Genomic DNA, 15,294 nt, shown 5'->3' on the forward strand with positions numbered 1-15,294 from the left:
AAATACACTGCAGTCAATAAATGTTTGTCAAGTTGCTATTGACACATTAAAAATAAAATAACAATTAGGACTATCTTTCAGAAAAATAAACATTAAAAGTTAGTGTTATAACCCTATATGTAACACATACAGTACGAGGTTTATTTGTTACCAATATAACGAAGACGTTAACAAACCTGCTGATCTACCCCAAGATAAATAAACATTAAAAGTTAGTGTTATAACCCTATATGTAACACATACAGTATAACCCTATATGTAATACATACAGTACGAGATATACTTGTGACCAATATAATGAAGATGTTAACAAACCTGCTCATCTACCCCAAGAAAAATAAGCATTAAAAGTTAGTGTTATAACCCTATATGTAACACATACAGTATGAGGTCTACTTGTGACCAATATAATGAAGACGTTAACAATACAAGATAAATAAACACTAAATGTTAGTGTTATAACCCTATATGTAACACATACAATACGAGATATACCTGTTGCCAATATAATGAAGACGTTAACAAACCTGCTGATCTACCCCAACTGCATCCAATCCGGTGTACATTATGCTCACCCAACCATCTTTGGAAGCCAAGACAAAGAGAGCCATTAAAGCCTGTAATGAGAAAGTACATGTCCAATCAAATGTAAATGATTATGTGTAGCAGTATTGGTATAAAGTGCTCCTATACTGGCAGTAGCTAGAGGGAATTTCCCTATTAGCTCAGCTGGTAGAGCGCTGGATTCTTATACTGAGAGTCCGTGGTTCGAATCCCCCTCAGTGGAGGTTGATTTTTCTGTTACATATGTATAAACAGAAACCACAATAAATAAACAAGACACACTAAACAAATTAACAATTCTTCAGTAGAAATCTGCATTAATTAATACTACAATATTAAATTAATGCAAACTGCTAGCAAAGAAAAAATATATACTGAGAGAAGGAAAGAAGGGAACACTTGGTATTGTAGACTTAATTTACTATAACATGTAGCATTGTAATATTTGTATAAAACATAACCAACGTGGGTTACTATTACATGTAGCATTGTAATATTTGTATAAAACATAACCAACGTGGGTTACTATTACATGTAGCATTGTAATATTTGTATAAAACATAACCAACGTGGGTTACTATAACATGTAGCATTGTAATATTTGTATAAAACATAACCAACGTGGGTTACTATTACATGTAGCATTGTAATATTTGTATAAAACATAACCAACGTGGGTTACTATTACATGTAGCATTGTAATATTTGTATAAAACATAACCAACGTGGGTTACTATTACATGTAGCATTGTAATATTTGTATAAAACATAACCAACGTGGGTTACTATTACATGTAGCATTGTAATATTTGTATAAAACATAACCAACGTGGGTTACTATTACATGTAGCATTGTAATATTTGTATAAAACATAACCAACGTGGGTTACTATTACATGTAGCATTGTAATATTTGTATAAAACATAACCAACGTGGGTTACTATTACATGTAGCATTGTAATATTTGTATAAAACATAACCAACGTGGGTTACTATTACATGTAGCATTGTAATATTTGTATAAAACATAACCAACGTGGGTTACTATTACATGTAGCATTGTAATATTTGTATAAAACATAACCAACGTGGGTTACTATTACATGTAGCATTGTAATATTTGTATAAAACATAACCAACGTGGGTTACTATTACATGTAGCATTGTAATATTTGTATAAAACATAACCAACGTGGGTTACTATTACATGTAGCATTGTAATATTTGTATAAAACATAACCAACGTGGGTTACTATTACATGTAGCATTGTAATATTTGTATAAAACATAACCAACGTGGGTTACTATTACATGTAGCATTGTAATATTTGTATAAAACAACCAACGTGGGACTGAATGTTGCATTGCCTGCTAGTAACACTGCTGACTAATATAAACAAAAATTTGTTTTGGTTAATGACACCACTATATTTATTAATCATTGGCTTTTGGATGTCAAACATTTGGAAATTCTGACATATAGTTTTAGAGAGGAAACCCGCCACATTTTTCTATTAGCAGCAAGGGATATTTTATATGTACTTTCTCACAGACAGAACAGCACATTCCATGGCCTTTGATTATACCAGTCGTGGAGCGCTGGTTGGGATTGGAAACAAAGAACAAAAAGGTTAAAAACAGAAAATTATGATAAAGAGTTGAATTATTGTCCCAGATTGTCAAAGTTGTACTTCTGAATGATAAAAAACCCACATATTTTATGATGAAGAGTTAATTACCTGTCCCAGGTTGTCAAAATTGTACTTCTGATTAACCCAGGAATTAGCCATGTCTTTCTCACACTGTGTGCGGTTCACTATGTGCTTCACACTTGGTCCCTTGCAGTGATAAAACATCCCCTTGAACAGCTGTCAAAGCAATAGGCAGTCATGTCGTTACACAAATGTTTGATGATCATAATGTAAGATTTAAAGAAAAACAAATACGCAAAACGTTTAATCAAATTCAGAGAGAAATTGCTTTATTATGCATTTATGTTGATTAAGCATTAAATATATAGCATGTCCATTACTTAAAATAATTACACTAATTATATTCATCCATTAAATAATTAAGTTTAAAAAATGCACTTTGATGTTCAATAAGGAATGTACTCAAACAGGGTTTGTAAATTTGACCCAATATGATTTCCAGTGAAAACAAATCATGAAAAAGAAAACAAAAATTTCACTATCATATATAGTTACCTGAACTCCCAGTATACCAAAAATAATAAAAAATGTACAACAGATGAGGACAATGTTTCCGATTGGTCGTAAAGAAGATAGTAATGTCTGCACAACTAGTTTCAGTCCTGGAGCACGACTAATTACTCTGAAAAGGAAATAATTCAAGTCAGAATAGAGTTTAATAATTTTTGTACAGCATACAGTGTAATAATATATTTATTACATGTATTAAAAAGTGTAAAAACATATATATATCCTGATCTTCAATGTTTGTTCCCCTGTGCATGCTGTAACCTCACCGTGGTGCAGGGGTGTAACATTCTCTTTGAGAATGGCCAATACAGCACAAATCCCCTTGTTTTCTTCGGGATACAATTAAAATTTTGAATAAAAGTCAGTATCTATCTGTGATATTTATATTTTTGCACAGTTCTTTACACTGTGTTTTTATTTAAACCTTGAATTTTTATATTGATGTTAATCATCACTTTATTTGTTTGCATTACCATAGTTTGACACCCAATAGCAGATGTATTTTTCGTGCTGGGGTGTCGTTAAATATTCATTCATTCAATGATTGTTAAACTTTCAGACCTGATACAGTTTGAGACAGTTTCAAATAGGTCATTCTGAGACAGTTTCAAATAGGTCATTCGTTGACAGTTTCAATTAGGTCATTCTGAGACAGTTTCAAATAGGTCATTCTGAGACAGTTTCAAATAGGTCATTCTGTACATAGTTTACAAGACAAAATTTGATTCTAATATATCTTTTTTCAAAGCTAATGCCAACAATATTCAAGTTCTTTTGAAAATATGATGGTAAACAATAATAAAATGAATCTAAAAATATTAATTTCAACTACCGTATATTGCCGTGTATTAGCCGACTCCTTGTATAAGCCGACCTCTTAGTTTGACCCTAAATATCAAGTACAAAATCATCGGCCTCGTGTATAAGCCGAATTCATCTTTTGTCCAGTTGTATATTGTATTGGTTTCAATAATACTGTCAACAAATAGACTTGTGCTTTTCTTTTTCACTGTATTTTTTTCCCCTTTAATTATTACAGACACGGTAATCGTCATCGCAATGCTAACGTCTTCCATGCCGTGCAAAAATAATTTAGCACCAATAAATCATAACAGGAAAATAAACAATTCAAGCTGTAACAACATATCATTGCACATAAGTAATTAAATTATTCACTGGACAGCAAATAATAAACTCATTAAGGCATGTTTAATCCCTGTTTTCCCCTCCACACAGAAAAACGATTCTGTGGTCCATGGCTGTTGTTTACACAAAATTGTGTAATCCAATCAAATAAGAGTTTACAAAATGATATAGACAGAGGTGTCAAACAAAGATGGCGGAACACGTTTTTACCATTGAAATGACAATAAAACAATTTTTATTATTATTCATCAAACTATTAATGCATTCAAGAACAAAAAACTACATAATATTGCATGACGGGGTGTATTATTTATATTGTGCACAAATTATTGTTACATAAGCTGTGAAAGGCTCTAAGGGTCTGATCAAAATTTGTAAGTCGGGGTCGGGAGTGTTTTCGATCGGAATTTTATGAACCAATTTGTTGCCTCCGTGTATAAGCCGACTCTCTTCTTTTGAAAAGTATTTCTAGACTTCAAAAGTCGGCTAATATACGGCAATATACGGTATATAATATTAATCTGATCCATAATATAAATTTATATTAAAAAGTATTAAAATAAATAACATATTTACATTGTTAAAATAAACAGCAGCATCAAATTTCTTTGAAAAATATTAAAATAACTAAAATCAACTTTATACAGAAAATATGAAAATAAGCATCATAAAATTTCTACTGAAAATATTAAAATAACTAATTTTTTTTTAAATGTCTATATAAAATATTAGCAAATGATATATTTAAAACAAAATATTACCTCAAAGGTCTGAGAGTCCGAAGAAGTCTAAACACTCGAAGAATTCCAAAGATCTTTGGACTACTATTGGCGACAAATGAGATGAGGGTGTCAACAAGGGAGATCATGACGAGAAATCCATCCATGATGTTCCATCCACTCTTCAAGTAGGCATGTTTCCCCACAATGAAGCCTTTAGCTAAAACCTGCAATAGAGGTGTAGATTATAGTATTTGTGTTTATAAACATCATCATACACTGAGCCATAGATGTGATACTGTCATTCATGAAACAATGGTAATAAAAATATCCATGACGTTCCATCTACTCTTCAAGTAGGCATGTTTGCCAATGGAAGCCTTTAGCTAAAACATGCAATAGAGGTGCAGATTATTGTATTTGTATTTATAAACATTATCATACACCGAGCCATAGATGTGTTACTGTCATTCATGAAACAATGGTAATAAAAATATCCATGACGTTCCATCCATTCTTCAAGTAGGCATGTTTCCCCACAAAGAAGCCTTTCGCTAAAACCTGCAATAGAGGTGTAGATTATAGTATTTATGTTTATAAACATCATACACTAAGACATAGATGTGTTACTGTCATTCATGAAACAATGGTAATAAAAATATCCATGACGTTCCACCCATTCTTCAAATAGGCATGTTTGTCAACAAAGAAGCCTTTAGCTAAAACCTGCAATAGAGGTGTAGATTATAGTATATGTGGTTATAAATATCATCATACACTTAACATTATCAGTTTCACCAAGCTACAAATGTGTTACCACCATAAATCAAACAAACATAAGAAAATTAAATTTTTTTTTTTTTTTTAGCAACACCACTAGAGTACATAGATTTAATAATCATTGGCTATTGGATGTCAACCATTTGGTAATTTTTTACTAATAGTCTTAAGAGTTTGTTTGTTTGTTTGTTTTGTTTAACGACACCACTAGAAGGACATTGTTTTATTAATCATTGATTAATTAAACATTTGGTATAGACGTAAGAGAAAAAACCCACTACATTTTTTCATTAGCAGCAAAGGGATCTTTTATATGTACCATCCAACAAACAGGATAACACATATCATGACCTTTGATATACCAGTCATAGTGCACTGGCTGGAACAAGATATAGCCCAATGGGCCCACTAAGGGGGATCAATCCCAGACCAACCACACATTCAGCAAGAGCTTTACCACTCGACTATGTCCCACCCTTACTTACTTTCAGAATCATTTCTGTAGCAAAGATGAACGTAAAGCCATAATTGGAGTATGTGAGGAACCTTCTCTCCTGAAAATACAAGAAATAACATATTATATGATTTAGCCAACAGATGAAACAGAAAAAGAGATTTAGTTTTTCTTCACACAATCTCAGTACATTATAAGATGTACATATGGCTAATTCATGTATAACACACAGTTGTTTTGACACTAACGGCGATGACACACAAGACATGTGCCTCTTATGAGAACAGTCACAAGACTAGCCGATTGAGATAAGGCAACATTAGGAATGAATGAATGAATGAATGAATGAATGAATGAATGAATGAATGAATGAATGAATGAATGAATGTTTAACGACACCCCAGCATGAAAAATACATTGGCTATTGGGTGTCAAACTATGGTAAAGGCAAAACTTGGTGCAATATTAGGAATGCAATTGGCTATTCTCGTATGAGGCACTCATATCATGTGGCATCGCATTAATTTTAGACAGTAAGAAACAAAAGTTGCTTCTGCTGCTGCTGCCGTTACACAGACTATTCTTACTAAATAGCAGCAAAGGATCTTTTACTTAAAAAATCAACAAGTCCATCAAGGGCAATTCGTTCTGTGTCCCATACCCACTTGAATGAAGTATCTTCCATTGATCCATCATCTCCGACACAATAAACATAGCTAGCTTTTACTCTTTTACTCTGAGCTAAAAGTAGTACTAAACTTCCGGCTGGGTCAAAGTTCGAGGTGCACCCAACTGGGAAAAACATGTATGCAATTTTATTTCATCTAATACCACTATGTCAAGTGGCATTTTTCAAGATGCCCTCACTATTATACACATATCATATATATGTATATATCTAATGGTCTGAAAATGCTGCATCTATGACAAGAATATACATATATGTAAAATAAGGGGAGATAACTCACTTCACTTTTTGGAGGAATATCTGGGCGCTCCATAGCTAGTGTGATACAGTTGAGAGCAATGAAGAATAAAACACAGTTGTCAAACCACTTCCTGGAAATCAGGTGGTGACAAAACCGGAGTATTCTAAAACACAAGATACAACAATTATAAGAAATATAAATACATACTACCATTCTGTGTGATCTTCGAAAACAAATGCTGAATTATAACAAATGAAAGAAAGAAAGAAGCATAATAGGAACGAATAGTTGTTTAACAACCTCAGCATATTCTTTACTCCATTTGATGTTTTATCAATTGTTTATTTGGGAATGTATTTACATATATAGAGAAAGAAAGAAATGCTTTATTTAACGATGCACTCAACACATTTTATTTACAGTTATATGGCGTCAGACATATGGTTAAGGACCACACAGATTTGGAGAGGAAACCCACTGTCGCCACTTCATGGACTACTCTTTCCGATTAGCAGCAAGGGATCTTTTATTTGCACTTCCCACAGGCAGGATAGCACAAACCATGGCCTTTGTTGAACCAGTTATGGATCACTGGTCAGTGCAAGTGGTTTACACCTACCCATTGAGCCTTGCGGAGCACTCACTCAGGGTTTGGAGTCGGTATCTGGATTAAAAATCCCATGCCTCGACTGGGATCAGAACCCATTACCTACCAGCCTGTAGACCGATGGCCTAACCACGACGCCACCGAGGCCGGTTTACATATATAGAGTGAAGAAACCTACTGCCTTTTCAGGCTAATCTGATCACGTATCATGTAGTATATAGCAAGAACTCTTTCCTACAGAAGCCATTTTTGTCACACCAAGATTTCATTACATGCTATAACATATGGTCTACTGAATTCACGTAAAAAATGCCCCCAAAAATATTTCATAAACATTAAAAACAATTATTACTGAAATCAAATGGAGTGACTTTACACAAAAAAACAGGGTAAATAAACATGAGATACAGTGAAACCTCTCAAGACCGGACCCTCTGTAAACCGGAATTCCCTTAAAACCGGACAAGTCCCTTTTTAAAAATCTGGACAGAACTTAACCTCTATAAACTGGATGCCTCTTAAAACTGGACATTTGTCTTGGTCCCAAGGCTGTCCGGCTTAGAGGGGTTCACTGTAGTACAAAAATAAGACAACATACCCATTTTCATTGGAGAAGATATAGAGTGAATATTCTTGACGGGTTTTGAAACAACCTGTAGGTTCTGGAATACATGCACAATCCCAATCCTGAAACAAAGAAAAGATATTTTGCTTGTCTGTATTCACTGGGGTATGAAAAAACAATATCATCACTAAACTATATGAATCAATGAAGCTAGTTTTGATTTAGTCAACTAATTGGAAGTGGCATTACAAGAAGGAGAGTGGCTGTCATATGAGGTAGCACTAAACCAAATAACTTCCGGCTGGGTCAAAGTTTCATCTGGGCTAAAAATGCATACAATTTTAATTCATCTAGTACCACTGTGTCAAGCAGCCTTGTGCTTGGAACATGTATGGGGTACATGTAAAAAAAAAAGTACTAAAATTTTGTGCGAAATTAGGGGTATTGTAAAAACATCTGGTTATACCAAAAATGAGCCATGAAAGGTACCATTTCTGCAGTTAATACATTGAGGTAGGGGTTGTAGTACTGATATCTATGGGTCATAGTTTGGTTTCATATAGTGTTTTTAAACACAAATGTTAACATGGTTGTCTATGAGTTTTTATTTGGTATAAACCAACCATGAATGAGGCACTAGATAGAGATTTGTTGAATCAACCGCTAGTTTGACAAATGCCAATGTGACTCTGCATTCTGCAGAGATATGGCCCTGGGTCCAATTTCACAAAACATCGTAAGCCTAGTTTTGCATGTAAACGTAAATCTACGACTAAACCACAAAATATCGTAAGCCTAGTTTTGCATGTAAACGTAAATCTACGACTAAACCACAATTCTTATTACTTTTATTGTACAACAAATATTGTTTGAAGTACACATATTTCATTTTCTTTGTTACTTAAAATGCTCCATCTTCCATAATGGTGTAAATTTCTGCATAAAATAGATGCCAAACACATGCAAACATATGACCGGTATAACTGCTAGTTCCAGACATAAACTTACAATGTTTTGTGAAATATGGCAATGATCATATACATGTGTTATGTTTTTGTTCAGATTTATATTTTTTTTTGAATGAACTCCAAAAGCAAAAATATATTAAAAAGAAGAAAAAAAGCAGGACATACTGTCTCATCCATAGCATCTGGATCTTCTTCTTCTTCTTCATTTTCCTTCACCTCTGGTGGCTCACTAAGGTTGTTCTGCTTGTAGTCATCCTTAGAGGCTCCACTTCCCATGGAGTTGAGGGTCCGGTGGCTGGTGAACGAGTTCTGCCGACTCAGCTCGAACGAGTTGCAGATGCTGTGACTGGTCACTGAGTTGTTGCGGCTCCAGCTGTGGTTGCTTTTGATGGAGTTTTTCGGTTCCAGAGCCCGTTGACCTTTCAGAGAGTTCTGTGGGCTCAGAGTCCTTTGGTTGTTCAATGGAGGATGGCCATTGCAGTCACTGAAGAGTGAGTGAATAAGTGAATAAGTGAATAAGTGAGTGAACAAATGAATGATTGAATGCATGAATGAATGAAGCTAGCTCTGTCCATGTCAAATAGTGCCAACTCGTACATATATATATACATATATATATATATATATATATATATATATATATATATATATATATATATATTAGTTCTGCATGAAGTTTTGCTAAATTAAATGAATGTTAATGGCTTATTTTCTGACCATTAGAAGTTTTTTGTTTTATTTTGTTTTGTTTGTTCATTTTAAAAAATATTTTGCTTTATACATTTAAAAAAAACATTGGGGAGGAGAGGTATATTTACAGCTTTAATACTATGCTATTTGGTAAGGACTTGCAGTTCAATATTTATTTGTTATCTACTGTTACTAATCTAAAATTATAGTTTGCAAATTAACTATAAACATATGAATTAGGCAAAAACAATGAAAAGAAACATTGCACAACAAAAAGAAAAACAGAAAACAGAAAAAACCATTCATGTGAGTATAACAGAAACACACAAAAGTACAATTTAAAATGACATTATGAACTTAACATACACGGTACATAAAATAAATGTATATTTAAGTCATAGAATCTATTTAGAATATGAAGATGGTAAACAGGACAAAAATAAAACAAACACATGCACTACAGAATCACCCAATCTGGATTTGTCATTATTTACTAAATCTAAATTTACTGGAAGCAAATTTCATAAATAAATTTGAAAATCAGTTCTCCCACCTGTATTCCAGTTAAAATTGTAAACTAATCAATTTCATATGCATTACATGGTCAACAGGTTCACACCTCAGTTATTTGGGCTATCAGTCCACGACACAGTGGGATAGTGGTTAGTGAGAGTGAAGTCAGTGTAGTAGCCTCATACCTACCCACTGTATCGTTGAACTTGCTCTGGGTGAGAGCCGGTACTGGGGTGTAAATCATGTACCGTACATACCAGATGTATTTTGTTGCACTAACCAATTAAATCAGGAGTAAATAATTGTCTTTTGCAATCTGGAGAAAATGTAATCCTTTGGCATTTAATGTTTGGTTTTCCATATGGTTTCAGTAAGGATTTTCTTTTGTATCATGCATTCCAAAAATTACAATCACATTTTATTAGGTTCAAACAAAAAGGTGCCTTAGATTATTGCTAAATATTCTTACATCATGCATTCCAAAAAATGCAAACACATTTTATTAGGATAAAACAAACCTGTGCATTAGACTATTACTAAATTCTTCCAAACTAACAAAACAAACAAAAGTCAAATGAAATAGCATATACAATTAACAATACAATGAAAATAAAAGTACATCAACAACACATGCTAAAATTAACATCCAATACCTGAAGAAGTAGGTCACAGAATAGCTGGAGAAAAATAAACAACAAAATACATAAACAAATCATTTCAAAAAGGTATAGACATGAAGAATCATTTCAAAAAGGTAAATATGAAGAATCATTTCAAAAGATAAGACATTCAGTAATGAATTTTCCAGGTAATATAGAGAAAAATAACACTAATATAAAGAAAATTACAATCTCAAAATAAAATAACCAGTAAATGAAGGCTAAATCATGCTTGGGTAAGACAACTGGTGTCTGCCTTTATGGTGATAAAGGTTAATGGAAAATTATCGAAGACTGTAATGTATGTATGCATAAATTCTGTTGCAGGCATGTTCATCACACACCTGGGTTCTGGCAGGACTCTAATGAGTGGCATTTACCATTTAGTTTTAAAGGTACGTTCCTTTTTTTTTTGCTTTGCATAAACTGCATTTTCAGCTACTACAGACATCAGGAGGATCAGAAACAAATTCAGTTTGCCAAAATTGATCATTAACCAGTGAGCAAAGATTTTAAAGGCATACTGTCACAGATTTAAAGACCTTATTTCTCTAAAAATTAATAATAAATCAAAATTACATAAATTTTACAGACCAAATCTAGCTATTGCATCACTTTAACTACACCATGATGAAGTGAAATCCATGTCAACCCTCTCAGCAATGTTAGTTTTTTAATTATGGACCATTGCCATAATTCAATTATTTTTACAAAATATCATTAATAAGTGGAGTATAGTGGTTACATAGATGGTTGAATAAAGTACATTTAGGGACAAATCAAATAAATATAATTTTAAGTAAAACTTTGTTAGGCCATGTAGTAGGTCAGTGGTCTGTGACAATATGCCTTTAAGTAATATGTAAATTAACACTAAAAAGGTTGTAATGGCCGAAAAAAGTTTACACTGCCTAAAAGCTAGCGTCAATGGTCAAATATCATCTAAAATGAACATATGATGATAACCTTTTTGTTAAACCTGCCTAGTAATTTTCAGAGAGAACTTTAAAAGCAAGGTCTAATTTCCCCTGTGTTGTGTACTAAAAACCACTTTGTCAGACCGTACAATTTAAGGACAGCGCTATCACTGTGGTTTCCCATCAGTTCTCTCAGACTAGTTAAAGGAGAGTAATTTTTTGCTCCTCTTAGCATGTGAATTTAAAAAAACAAAGTACAGTCAAACCTGTCTTAAGCGGTCACACAATTTAGTAGATAAAAGTGGCCGCTTAAGACATGTGGCCGCTGAGTACAGGTTGTCACATATATAGTCTTTAAAACATTTGTTGTTTCTTGTTTTACCATCTGTACTGCTAATCAACGGATGTGTGCTTCACAGTTAACTATAAATCAACTTTTGACATGTCCTCTCCTTCAGAAATAATGCAAATGGAATATATTAAATTAATCGTTCTCAACAAGTTTGTTTTCTTTTTCCATTTAATTATTTAATTTCTACTTCATGCAGTGTATTGACGCCATATAACCGTAAATAAAATGTGTTGAGTGCGTCGTTAAATAAAACATTTCCTTCCTTCATGTGGTGTATTGTCATAGTAAGTGAATCTACAAATGTCAAGCATAGCCTGCCCAGAGGCAATTAGATGCATGCCAGAGTCATACTTTCTTTGATACACAGTGGAGATGTCCGGACTGAATAGGTACTAGTATTCCTGAAGGTGTGAAGATCGGTTATTTGCTGCACCTTATCGCTGTTAGGTCAGGTCAGAGAGTTTAATGTGTACATTCAGAGCAAGCTGTTATAGCGCATGCCTGTCCTGGGCGCAGGTGTCGGCCTCAGCCGGTTCCTCCGTCCAGGACAGGAAAGGAGTGGGGAGGGTGAAGGGAGGGGGGAAAATGCCTGCACTATCAGGAGCAAGGGAGCACCTGCAGTCCGACCGTGATCAGTAACAGGCGGAGGGTTATCGCTGTTGTTAAAATATCCATTTTATATAAGGAAGGAATGAATGTTTAACGACACCCCAGCACAAAAAATACATCGGCTATTGGGTGTCAAACTATGGTAATGCAAACAAATAAAGTGATGATCAACATCAATATATAAATTCAAGATTTAAATAAAAACACAGTGTAAAGAAATTTTCAAAAATACAAATATTACAGATAGTATCTGACTTTTATTCAAAATTTTAATTGTATCCCGAAGAAGACAAGGGCATTTGTGCTGTATTGGCCATTCTCAAAGAGAAGAGTAAAACTTAACTGTGGCCGCTTAATACAGGTATTTTAGCGATTTGGGATCCGAATTAGGTGGCTGCTGGCCGCGTTAGACAGGTGGCTGCTTATTACAGGTGCATTTACATTATAAATCGTTTGGGAGGTAAAAAAGTGGCCGCTTAAGGCAGTTGAACACTGAGTACAAGTGGCCGCTAGAACAGGTTTGACTGTACTACAAAAGGATTAAAAATCAATGCTCCAGATGGTAATATCTAAAGTAGTTCCCCATAATCTAAGTTAGGTTAGAATGACCACAGACACATTCAATTTGCCAAAAATATTTAGTTCAATGAAAATTAGAGGCAATTGTTTTAAAACCATCAAAAATTAATATATGATGATCACCTTTTTGTAAATTCTGCCCAATGTTTCTAAACTACCAAAAGAACTTTGAAAACAAGTTCTAATTTGTAAAGTGTTGTGTAATAAAAACCATTTCCTACTTGTGGTTGTTAGGGGTCCGTGGAGTGCCGGGCGTGTAGGTCGGAGATTGAGAGTTCTGACTGGACGAGAAGACGTCATCGTCGAAGTCATCAAAACTGTCCGACTGACTGTCAATCACCAGGCTGGTCTTGTCACCGTCACGACGTCGGTTCTTCAGACGCCAGCTGCTACTGCGCTGACTACCACGGCTACTGGTCCGGCAAAGGGGGCGGGGTGTAGGGCGGGGAGAACCTCGGTAACTGAGGCTTGTCTGAAAATAGAGAGAAAAAACCCAATGACATTACAATTTATATTGAAGGTACTTGTAATAAAGCTTAAGCAGCAGGGGCCTAGCTTCCATATACACAGGTATGCAGCTTAGCTTCCATATACACAGGTATGCAGCTGCGTACCACCTGAGATTAAAATTTTTTATATTATTAAAATATATGATGTAAATGCATGTATGCATGTATGTGTATGCATTTTATTCCATCGCCGAAAAAGTCTGCATACCACCTGAAAATCCTAAGCTAGGCCCCTGCACAGGTCAGTAAAACCCCAAAGTACAAAGATGGGAGAAGTTTTTTTTTACTTTTCTTTCCTGCAATAATGCTGTATAATCAGGAATTTTCATGGTCCAAAACTGTTGTGGTTTGAGAACTAAAAACATTTTGAGGTTTCATAAGTCAGACATGACACATTTCATTCATACTCGTATAGTAACCTGGCTCAGTATATAAACATAGCACACATACAAGTATGTATGCATTTTACTGTATGGAATAAAATAGCTTGTTGTCTTGAATACTTTATTCCCTTGTAGTCAGTCTCCTGTGATCTATGCATGGAGGAAAATAAAACACTGCAGTAAATTATCAGTTTATTATGGTGATCACAATGAATATTTATCATAGAATTTGTTGATATTTTCAGATATTTTCGAGGTTGCTAACTTATTCTCGAAACCCACAAAAAAACAAAAGTAGAAATTTCTGGTTATACTTTAACTTTATTCAGCACATCCAGAAAGATGATACCCAGTGGTTATCTTTTTGCAATTTTATTAATGTAAAAATATTAATATTTTGACTACTGTTCTCCAATATCATATTAAAAAAATATCAAAATTCATGCATCCATCTACACCACACACAATGCTTTAAAATATTGTTACCGATGTTCTGTCAGATTCTACAGACAGGGTACTACGTTGCATGGTTCGTCCAATGGACACTGCCAACTTGTTATTGATGTCCTTTACAGCACTCTCATTGGGTGAGCCTTGTGGCGTTGCCATGGGAGTGGCAGCTGTGTGGGTTATGATTGGTGGATTCAAGGGTCCATCTGGCGGTGGGGCAGTCTGGACCTGAGTCGAGTTGTCGTCTTTGGTGATTGATACAGGAGGTGGAAGAGCTAACATTTTCTTCTCTACAAAACGACGAGAGAGAGAAAATGTCATTTAGATTTCCAAAATATTTCTATAAGAGGCAACATTTTTGTCACTATGAAAGCTAACACAGTAAAATCTGTCTCAACTGGACACCCTCAGGACCAAATAAAATGTCCGATTTTAAGAAGTATGTGGTTTAGAGAGGTTAAGTTCTGTATTGATTATTAAAAAAAGGATCGTAAAAACATCCAGTTTTGAGGGAATACTATTTCACAAAGGGTCCGGTTTGGAGAAGTTTTATTGTATAATATATGTACTAGTATTCAAATCTGCAAATATATACTGATGGAAAGAAATAAGGGAACACATTGAACTGTAGACCAAATTTAAGTCCCTACTACGTAGTAATGACTGTATTTCATACTA

At 34.2% G+C, this 15,294-nt stretch overlaps 1 protein-coding gene across 1 annotated transcript in view; it reads right to left on the reverse strand.

The window, feature by feature from the left end:
- Positions 1–15,294, reverse strand: part of LOC121379760 (voltage-dependent T-type calcium channel subunit alpha-1I-like) — a 128,392-nt gene that overhangs the window by 25,704 nt on the left and 87,394 nt on the right. The window contains exons 14-24 of the mRNA XM_041508410.1: positions 14,653–14,906; positions 13,496–13,746; positions 10,812–10,835; positions 9,121–9,439; positions 8,021–8,109; positions 6,855–6,978; positions 5,918–5,986; positions 4,695–4,879; positions 2,773–2,899; positions 2,305–2,433; positions 528–617 (exon numbers count right to left, since the gene is read on the reverse strand). Of these exons, the coding sequence (XP_041364344.1) occupies positions 528–617; positions 2,305–2,433; positions 2,773–2,899; positions 4,695–4,879; positions 5,918–5,986; positions 6,855–6,978; positions 8,021–8,109; positions 9,121–9,439; positions 10,812–10,835; positions 13,496–13,746; positions 14,653–14,906 (1,661 nt within the window). The remainder of the gene's footprint in view (positions 1–527; positions 618–2,304; positions 2,434–2,772; positions 2,900–4,694; positions 4,880–5,917; positions 5,987–6,854; positions 6,979–8,020; positions 8,110–9,120; positions 9,440–10,811; positions 10,836–13,495; positions 13,747–14,652; positions 14,907–15,294) is intronic.

This window comes from Gigantopelta aegis, chromosome 8 (genome assembly GCF_016097555.1).
Source record: "Gigantopelta aegis isolate Gae_Host chromosome 8, Gae_host_genome, whole genome shotgun sequence".
NCBI lineage: Eukaryota > Metazoa > Mollusca > Gastropoda > Neomphalida > Peltospiridae > Gigantopelta > Gigantopelta aegis.